The sequence below is a fragment of the Vombatus ursinus genome, unplaced genomic scaffold (assembly GCF_900497805.2).
Source record: "Vombatus ursinus unplaced genomic scaffold, bare-nosed wombat genome assembly UNPS02014775.1, whole genome shotgun sequence".
Taxonomy (NCBI): Eukaryota; Metazoa; Chordata; class Mammalia; order Diprotodontia; family Vombatidae; genus Vombatus; species Vombatus ursinus.
Window position 1 is genome coordinate 623,543 of NW_020954553.1, and position 10,378 is coordinate 633,920.

A 10,378-nucleotide genomic window follows, 5' to 3' on the forward strand; every position below is an offset into this window, starting at 1 on the left:
CCCCCCCCCCCCCCCCAAAAAAGAAAGAAAGGATGCAGGAGAAGAGCTTTTAAATAATTAAGGGTCTATAAACATAGTTTAACAAGCTAGACTTGGTAAGTAAAACATTTCCCTGTAATATGAATCACTGCCCTAGCTTGCTTGTGTTAGGAGTCTGGATTTTTAAATATTAGGTTTTCCTGAATCAGCCCTGGCCCTGATTAGGGGCAGGGTATTAAAGACTGGGGAGTCCTACTGTATCTCTTGCTTCTCTGTCTGGGGCCCAGGAATTCAGTTCAAGGGTTCAGTGACTTCCAATATCTCTCACTTACCAAGTACTTCGGATGGGTTCTTAGTGCAGCGAGCAGCCTGGGGATCCTGTTACTCCAGGAGGCTCTGGGCAGGTCTGACATATTTCCTTCCTCATCTTGTCTAGGCCAGGTCCCAGAGGATCCTTAGGGGCTGGGAAGAATTAGAGACCAGGAAGTGATGAGGTTTAGAGGGTGTGTCAGACCCTAACCAGCCACAGTGGCTGGAGAGGACTTCTGTACTGGACAAGTGTAGAAGTTAAATTGAAGGGAGGAAGATGAGAGGGTAGCGAACATCCATTCCTCATTTTACTTGATAGGGCATCCTGGAAAGCGACTCAGATTGAGTGTTGCCAATCAGATCTCTTTCTCCCTAAGCCCCATTGCTATGTTAACATTAGTGAAACCTTCTTTTTAGTTTATTAAGGTCAATGCCTAATGGCTCTTAATGTTTTTGCCTTGTTTTCTATTTGGGGGGGGCGGGGAGGCAGGGTCCAGTTCTGTCAATTTGTTAATGATCCATAGCGTAAAATCACCTCATTTTATCAAGTGAAACACTCTTCAGGAATATGAATGACCATCCCCTAATTGACCAGTATTACATCTGGATTGTTAATGGTGGCATTTTCCCAAGTCAGCCCTGGCCCTAGGCCTGGCCCTGGTTTGGAGGGGTGGGGGTCCAGAGAGGGCTCAGAGTGTAAGCCCTCCATATCCTTGGCAGATCCTGCAGCAAGGGCCAGAGGCCTTTGAGCATCAGCTGGGTCTGGAGGTTTTGGCCTCTGGACGGCCAGACAATGTCATGCTGGTGATGGGTCTGCACCCCGACTACCTCAACAGCTTCTGGAAGATGCAGGGCCTGCTGCTGCGAGTGGACGGACCCCTGCCCTGCCCCTGGAGGCACTACATTGCCATCATGGTGAGCCCTTGTGTGGTCTTTGGGGTGGGAAGAAGTGACGAGAAGTAGCCTAGGGGACTGGGTTCTAGTCCCCAGCTACTAAAGTCACAGTAGACTTGGGCTTCCCTAATTCTGTTTCCTCATCCATAATATGGGCATAATACTTGTACTTCCTAATTTACAAGGGTGAGAGCTATTGCTCTCTTGTTTTCTGGTATATTGAGTGAGAGAATGACCAAATGAATAGATGGAAAAGCCCACAAGTCCCAAGGTGCAGTGGGGGGCGGGGGGTGGCAAGGACCAGAGGACCTTGGGGTGGTTTGGCAGGGCAAAGTCAAAAGGACTGGTGCTCCTAGTAGGATTGTAGTTGTTGACAATTGGTGTGGTGTGAATAGTCTACTCTGGGAGTTGGGGGGAGGGGGCAGAGAAGAAAAACCTCAAGGTTCTTAATGAGCTTGTAGGGTCTGAATGGCCCTGGAATTCTGGGTCTTCTCCTGTGAGATTGGAAATGGGAGAGGGCTGGAATTGATGTCCAGCCAGGGTGGGGAGAGAGAAAGGGAACATTGGGAAGAAGGTCAGGGGCAAAGGGCCCCAGAGTTGGGGTGGGGTTGCTGTTCCTGTCCTGGACTCTCTCTGGGCAGGTGGTGAGGGGTGGAGAGGAATTCGTGAAAAGTAAGTTGTCTGCAGAAATACAAAAGTGAGACAGTCCCTACCCACCAAAAATTTCCATTCTAATTTTTTGTTGTTCAGTCACGTCCACTCTCACGATCTCGTGGGGTTTTTCTTGGGAAAGATACTGGAGTGGTTTGCCCTTTCCTTCTCTAGCTCATTTTACAGAAGAGGAAACTGAGGCAAACAGGGTTAAGTGACTTACCCAGGATCACCCAGCTGCTAAGTGTCTGAAGCTGGATTTGAACTCAGGTCTTCCTGACTCCAGGCCTGGCACTCTCTCCACTGCGCCATATAGCTGCCACAATTCTAATGGAGGAGATAATACTTATAGAGGCGTGGTGGCCAGAGAAAGTATTTTGGTGGAGGCAGTCCACAGAATTGTGAAAGGAGCTTAAGGATGTTGATTACTACGTCCTTTCCAGAATTTATGGCATTTAATACTGATTTCATTAATGTACCTGGTGCGTGGGCACATGGTACACATGGGCTGAGGCAGCAGGGCAGATGGCGAGAAGATGACTAGGAGGTATTTATTAAGCACCTGTTATGTGCTAGGTACTGTGCCAAGTTCTAGGGATATAAAGACAGGAGAAGAACAAGCAGCCTCTTCTCTCCAGGAGTTCACAATCTAAGAGGGAGACCATAAACCAACAGTTAGACGCAAACGCGATAAATTGGGGGTGGGGCAGTTCAGAGGGAAGGCAGAATGAGTGGGATTCCAAGGAAGCCTCTGGAAGGGGGAGTAGAGAGTCCAAGTGAAGGCTCTGGACACTGAGGACCAGTCCGACCTTGAATCTCCCCCTCCCTGTCCCTTTGGACCATTCTAGTCTGGTTCTGCTGACCTGGGCCGTGTCTGTCCAGCGGGTACCCTGCATCAGCCTCCTCGTTCACCCTACCCTCATTACAAAACCCACAGGAATGGCCAAACAAGAGGGAGAAGCCTGGGAGGCCCCGGCCTCTCCCCAGCCCCTAACCTCTGTCTCCCTGCCACCCTCCTTCAGGCCTCCGCTCGGCATCAATGCTCCTACCTGATCAGCTTCCACATGACTGAGTTCCTGCAGGTGGGCGGAGACCCTGAGTGGCTCCTTGGTATCCACCGGGTCCCCCAGAAACTCCGCAACCTCAACGAGATCAACAAGCTGCTGGCCCATCGACCTTGGCTCGTCACCAAGGAGCACATTGAGGTAAGGGGGGTACCTCATAATAACAAGTATAATACCTAACATTTATGCAGAGATTTAAGATAGGTAAAGTGCTTTACCTGTGTTCTCTTCCATTTGAGCCTTGAAACAACTTTCTAAGGGAGGTACTACTATTGTCCCCTTTTTACAGATGAGGAAACTGAGGCTGGGAGGTGAAGTGACTTTCCCAGATTCACACAGCTTAGGGAGTATCTGAGGCAGGATTGATCTGAACTCTGGTCCTTCCTGTCTCCAAGTCTAGCACTCTTTTTACTGGACCTCTTAGCTGCCCTGTGTGAAATAAGAGTTGGGCCAGATGGTATCTTAAGAATATTTCCAATTCTTGCATCATTGCTTCTAACATTCTGCATTATGAAATCTCTTCAAGTTCTAATAGTTTCTGTTCTAAGGTCCCTAATAGACTTATTCCATGGTGGATACCCTGTGCAGGACGAATTAACAGATTAGGTGGGAGGAAACTATGTCAAGGAATGGGGGAGAAAAGATAAGGCTGTGGTCAATGCCAGGTAGGTTGGGGCCCCAGCTAGAGGGAGTGTCATTGTTGCCCTTTGTTAATTTGCACAAAAGGTCACCTACCCTGCGGGTCAGCTTTGTCTTCCATCTTTCTGGGTCCTTGGCCTCAGACCCCCCAGTGGGTAATATGCGGAGTTAAGCTAAGGGGAACAAATCAGCTCATAGATTTGTGAAGAGACCATACTCTCGACAGGTGTAATAAGCAGGGAATTTGGGGGATTGTCTTCCAGGCTCTTCTGACCACTGGCGAGCACAGCTGGTCCCTGGCTGAGCTCATCCAGGCAGTAGTCTTGCTCACCCATTATCACTCCCTGGCATCTTTTGTTTTTGGCTGTGGCATCCTCCCTGAGGGGGATCCAGAGGGCAACCCTGCCCTCCAGGTTCCCTTACCATCCAGTGGGCAGAGCAGTCCTCCCAACGGAGACCCCCTTGGCAGTTCTGGGGTAAGTAACAAGATTGGGGACCTGGGGTAGAGCTGGCCTTGGGGCCTGGGACCAGAGGGAGGGGAGGCATGGTGAGCCCAGCCTGGATTGGGAAGCTTTTGCTGGGACTACTTTTTGGCTGAATGGCAGGAGGAGTTAACCATTAAGTCTCTCCTCCACACCCAGGGCTTTGATGCTGTTCGGGAAGTTGAGGCCTTGATGGAGCGGATGAAGATCCTGCAGGAATGCCAGCTACAAGAAGAGGCTGCCTCCCAAGAGGAGATGGAGAGCCGCTTTGAGCTGGAGAAGTCTGAGAGCCTGCTGGTGGCCCCCACAAGTAAAGCCACTGGGGCGTGGGAGGGACTGACCACTCCTTGGGAAGAGACTAATTCACCCCCAAAATATAAATTGATAGATATGGAAATATGCATTTCTCAGGGTCCTTTACATCTGGAAATCGTAGTCGGTGGTTTTGTCTGTGGACAGTATAACAGCCGTCTACTGGCACCCTCTTGGTCAAACTGGGCAGAAGAACATGACAATGTTTCCCATGCTCTGCAAGCAGCCTGTCCTTCCCAACATCTCATAAGGAATCCTAGAATCCTAGAGTTAGGGAAGCTAATTCTAGTTAGAGAAAGGGGGCAAGTATGTTGGACAACTTCAAGCAAGGACTTGTGGTGTTGCAGTAGGGTGGAGAGGGTTTCAGTCCCTAGGCCTACAGTCTGGGGGTGGGGGTGGGGGGGCGGTGAGATCAGAAACTTAAACCAACATCAATTCAAATGAGAACAAAGTTATCTTAATGTGTGTCAGTATAGCAAAGATTAGTGCCTTGCTCTGTGAGGACTTGCCCTTCACTCATGCCAGTTACAGCATTTCCCCTACCACCACCACCACCACCAATGCCATAGTAAGCCTCATTGATTTGCAGCTGTGGGGAAAAAACTCCACTGGGGAGTTTCTCCAAGCTTGGCTCAGCAACCATTCTGAGGGTACACACGGTATCTTGTCCCTGATTTGAGGCCCTTTCCAGATTGGTAGAGGAGGACATAGTTGAGAAAAATGAGATTAAAGGGTATGGAAATCAGTGGAGGGAGAGATACTTCCTGGCTGTTGGGATCAAGGAAAGGCACCTTGGTGGAGGGGTCTGACATTTCATGCTGGATCTGGGGTAGTTGGGGGTGTTGATAGCAGCGCCTGTGGTTGCTTTTCATCATGACTCCCAACCTTCGTCTCACTACATAGCAGGAGGGCTGGGGACCAGGTGCCCCCGTACTACTTCTGCTCTTACCTTCCTCCGGCTTGGCCCGCAGGTGACATCCTAGAACTTACTCCATCCCCTGATGTCTTGTGCTTTGTGGAAGATCCCACTTTTGGGTATGAGGACTTTACGCGGCGAGGCACCCAGACCCCTCCAACCTTCCGAGCCCAGGTAGCCCTCCCTCCCTTACCTTGGAGAGATCCCTCCAAATTCAGTGGGATTGGCTGTGGCAGGGGCGGGATTAGAACACTGAAGACAATGGTCACTGGAAGTTGGTGAGGAGGCCCCTAGAAGGCTGATAGTAATGGAAGAAGTTAGAGCCAGAATTCCTTTTAACTAGATAAAAATTGACTTTAGGGGAGTGGGCATTGGGAGCCAAGAAGAATTGTGGCTGGACTGCTCCTGGTCCCCCCTCTCCCAGTGCTCACCAGGCCCTCCTCCGTCCTCCTCCCCTCTGCTCCTCAGGACTACACCTGGGAAGACCATGGCTACTCCCTGATTCAGCGACTCTACCCAGAGGGAGGGCAGCTACTGGATGAGAAGTTCCAGGTGGTGTACACCCTCACCTACAATACCATTGCCATGCACAGCGGTGTGGACACTTCTATGCTCCGCAGGGCCATCTGGAACTACATCCATTGTGTCTTTGGCATCAGGTGAGAAGTAGCCACCAGCCACTGATCCAAGGGCAGTCAACAAGGCTTTGTTGATCATTTACTACTTCTGTGGTGTCCTGAGTGGGAGGGAAGGTTTGCTCCAAAAGAGGGGATAGGCATGTACCCTGCCCGCAGGAAGGCTTCTGTGCAGTGAACCATCCCCTAAAACTCCTAAACTGTTTATCTGGGACCTTTTTGTCTCCTTTCGGGAGAGGAAAGGAGAGAGAATGCCAGACCTCTCTGGTTCTATCCCCACCTTTCTTTCCCTGGTCTTGGAAGGGTCTCATTCCATCTCTTCCAGCATAGGGCATCAACTGCCCTCCGTGCACTCCTCCCGTCTCCACTAAACAAGCCTGGAGTCACTTCTGCCATCTCCTTGGAGGGTTCTCTGATACAGTGAAACTCTTAACAGAAATGGAGTTTGACACCACAGCTCTAGTGGGTTCAGGCTAGACCCAGTGGTCTGAGAGCCCTCCTCTTGGTGACTGCTTAGGAAGGTTGGAGGAATGGACTTGTCTCCTTCTCACCTCGCTCACCTTCCCCAGGGTGAGGAGGCAGGCGGCAGGCAGCAGGCTTCTGACCCAGGTTCTTGGGTACTTTCCTTTTGTGGATATCTTAAAAGTGTGTGGAGTTGAGGAGGGGAGCTCATTGTGGGAGAGGCTGCTCTGGGAGCAGATGACTGATGCCATTTGGGGGTATCCTCTTTAGGTATGATGACTATGATTATGGGGAGGTGAACCAGCTCTTGGAGAGGAGCCTCAAGGTCTATATCAAAACTGTCGCCTGTTATCCAGAGAAGACAACCAAGAGGATGTACAGTCACTTTTGGAGGCACTTCCGGCATTCTGAGAAGGTAAGGGGCCTTCCTGCTGGAGGCAGTACCCACCGGGAGCCTGGCAGAGGGGCTCAGGCACTGGCACTTGAGGGAAAGCAGGGAGCCTTGGAGTTAGCTTGTCTGGCACAGGCAAGGATGGGGTGTAGTTTGTGAAATGAAAGATTGGGAGGCCCTGAGCTTAGTGTCCCAGCTCCACTACTGACTTAGTATGTGACCAGCCTTTCTGTGCCTCTGTTCCCTCGTCTTTAGAATGAAAGATTGGACTCGATAATCTCTTAAGTTTTTTTTCTGAACTCTGACATTCTCTGTTCTAAGCTCCTTTGCACCACTAAAAATATAGTCTAAGGCCCCTGCTATCCCTAGCCTTCTGTGTTCTAAGGAAGGCCCTCCCAGTTCTGACCTTTTTTTTTTTCTTTAGATAATGTTTAATTTTTTTCCCAATTACATGTAAAGATTAATTTTTAATATTTTTTTAAAATTTTGAGTTCCAAATACTCTCTCCTTTCCCCCCTGCCCACTCCCTAAGACAAGAAGCAGTTTGATATAGATTATACATGTGCAGTCGTGCAAAACATTTCCATATTAGTCATGTTGTGAAAGAAGACAGACAAAAAAGGCATGAAAAATAGGTAAAAAATAGTATGCTGACTCCATCAGTTCTTTCTCTGAAGGTGGATAGCATTTTTCTTTTTTGTTTGATAACTTATTTATTTTTAGTTTTCAACATTCACTTCCATAAGATTTTGAGTTTTAAATTTTCTCCCCCTCCCATTTATATTCCTCATGCCCAAGGCAGTGTACAATCTGATATAGGCTCTACATGTACATTCATATTAAGCATATTTTCCCCTAAGTCATGATGTAAAGAACAATTAGAACTAATGGGAACCATGAGAATGAAGCAATAAAACAAAGCAACAAAGGAAAAGGAGAGCAAATAGTATGCTTCCATCTGCATTCAGACTCCATCGTTCTTTCTGTGGGTGTGGACCAGCTCTGGCCTTCTTTCAGAGGGTCTGTCCAGTCTGAATATCTTACAGGTCTGGAGGAGGGGAAGTGGGAGGCATCTCAGAAACAAAAGTAGGGAATGAGGCTGAGACGCCTCTATTTACAGGGGCTAAGCTTTTGAGATGTGGAGTTTCTAGGACATCTTTGGTCAGGTTCACTGACTTGGGAACAAGATAGGGTGGGGAGGTTAGACCAGTGACAAGTGAGTCCTGGAAAAATGGGAAGGTGAAAGTGTGTCAGCTCTACCATCAGGGTCCTCTCTGCACCCCTTCCTCCCTCCCTTTTCCAGGTCCATGTGAATCTGCTACTGCTAGAGGCCCGGATGCAAGCAGCCCTCCTCTACGCCCTCCGCGCCATTACTCGCTACATGACCTGATGGTGGGCGTCATGGCCCTCCCAGCTCCGGACTGGACGCTACTTTTGCTGGGGGGCCCGCTTCCTTTCTAACCTACAGACTATTGGTCTCTGCCCGTATCACATTCCCTCTCTGTCCCACTGGCTGCAATCTGGTCTTGTCTGTGAAACCTTGGAAATCAAGTGCCTCTGGGCCCCCCTACTCTTCTCCATCCCTTTCCCCCACCCCAGTGGAACCAAAAGGACCTCTCTGTCTGCTCTGGGACCATCCAGGCCATGTTCTCATCCTTTCTTCCCTCCCTCCACCTTGGAAACACATGACTTCCTCCATCACCAAGGTCAAGGAGAAGAAGTCACTACAAAGAGGACTTTTCTAAGCCGCAGCTTCCTGAGAGAGCCCACCCCCACTTTGGCCCTGCCTCTCTTACCTGCCACGGGAAGGTGTGTACTGGGTTCAATGGACTAGGGCTCCTGGATGAAGAGGAAACATCACAACCTGGGGTAGCACCTGCTCGAAACTGGGCTGACACTCCATGGCATTGGGGGAGCAGGGGCACTGCCAAGGCCCCTGCCCCCTAAGCCTATTCTTCTAGCCCTGTTACCCTAAGAAACTTGGGCAGTCAGAGGGATTATACGTGGGTCCCTGGATCTGTTTTCATGATTCCCCTTCCCCCTACCTTGTTTCCCTTCCCCCACTGCTGGCAGTGGGGATCCCCAGAAGAGATCAAGGCAGGAGGGGGGGAATAGGAAGAAGATTGATGGGGAAATTTGCTTATTTGAGAGGAGGGAGGGAGTGGATGCTCTTTCCTTTTTTTCCCTGAGACCTGGACGGGGAGGGATGTGAAGAAAGTCTCCTTCAGGATTGGCTTCATCCATCCCTACTTGACCCGTGCCTAAGGAAACTGGACTTTTAATAGGATATGTTCTACCCAGAGCAGCCAGGCTCTGCCAAAATCAGCACCTTGACCTCCTGCCTCCCCCCTTCCCTCCCCTGCCCTTGTGTTTACTAAAAGGACGGGTTTGGGGAATAAAGTTGACAGCACAGTAAAAGTGTTGGATTGGGGGTAGTTGGGAAATCTTGAGTTCCCTGGCCCCACTTTGCCACTGACTGGTTAGCTGTGTAACTTTAGGCTTAGGCCATGGCCCTCCCTGAGTATCAGTTTCCTCATCTACCAAATGGGAACCCTTTTGGTTCCAGAATTTATAATCGATCTATACTGTTTCCAAAGCAAGCCCAGAGGTCTTTAGGACCCTAAATTCACCCTTCCTTAGCCAAGGAGGAGAGGAACCTGTATGTATCCCTTTGGACCCCTGCCCCCCACCCCACTCCACACCCCTGTGCCCTGGGGTCCAGGCACCCCCAGAAGGGCCAGAGCCATTCTACATTGCACTTTCTCTGATATGAAAACTGTGAATTGTTTGCCATCTTTCCCCAGTCCTTGTGCTCTGTCTCTTACTCCTGGACACTTGGGAGGTGTCAGAAGTTGCCATCCTTCATAAATAAAGCTGCTGTTCCTGCTCCACTCCCTCTGCATCCCTCCCCCAACCCATCAGCAGGACTCCTCATCCATGCTGAGGGTCTCGCGAGGGGGAAGGAAATGAGCGGGGAGATGTGGGCCAGATGCGCCACTCTCATCATGCAGGTCATGGTGAAATAAATGGCTGGTATGTGGAGGCTGGGCGGGGCTGTAGACCGCCTGGCCCCAAGCCAGGACCCCAAAGATGTGTACTGTCCCTATGAATTTCACAAAGGGAAAAAGCTGGGGAGGAAAACAGTGTTTCAATGCAGAAATATTTGTTACTTTGCTACATACTCCATATTGACAAATAAAACATTCACTGGGGTTGTTTTCGTTTGGTTTGGTTTTTAAGTAAATCATCGTGTTTTCTTTCTTTTTGGGGGGCGGGGGGTGTTTCCTTCCACTGAGATCTGAGATTATTCCCAGTGGGATCTGGGTTGGGTACCATGTGGCATGAACCGACTACAAGACTCCCATCTCTGCCCCGTTCCTGAGAGCTGACACAGAGGCAGTAAGGAACCAGGCGCCTTGCCAAATTGCTCTTGGTGGCGGGCCTGGCATCATTGAAAGGATCAGGCAAACTTCTACTTCAGGCCACAGCTAAGGGGAGTCATGGAGAGATTGGCTGGGCCAGGTGGCAGGCAATTAGCCATGTGACTTCCCTGCCTGCTTCTCCTCTATTCTCAGAGAATCAGCATCCTCTCTTGAGCCACCCCAGTCCTTCCACCTTGGGTCCCGTGTTTCTCTCCTGGTACT

At 50.0% G+C, this 10,378-nt stretch overlaps 1 protein-coding gene across 1 annotated transcript in view; it reads left to right on the top strand.

Annotated features, from left to right (window-relative positions):
- SESN2 (sestrin 2) overlaps positions 1-9,946 on the top strand; it is a 23,501-nt gene extending 13,555 nt beyond the window's left edge. The window contains exons 3-10 of the mRNA XM_027864780.1: positions 1,009-1,203; positions 2,856-3,038; positions 3,800-4,012; positions 4,178-4,328; positions 5,302-5,420; positions 5,715-5,905; positions 6,614-6,758; positions 8,038-9,946. Of these exons, the coding sequence (XP_027720581.1) occupies positions 1,009-1,203; positions 2,856-3,038; positions 3,800-4,012; positions 4,178-4,328; positions 5,302-5,420; positions 5,715-5,905; positions 6,614-6,758; positions 8,038-8,124 (1,284 nt within the window). The 3' untranslated portion in view covers positions 8,125-9,946. The remainder of the gene's footprint in view (positions 1-1,008; positions 1,204-2,855; positions 3,039-3,799; positions 4,013-4,177; positions 4,329-5,301; positions 5,421-5,714; positions 5,906-6,613; positions 6,759-8,037) is intronic.
- The last annotated feature ends 432 nt before the right edge of the window (positions 9,947-10,378 follow it).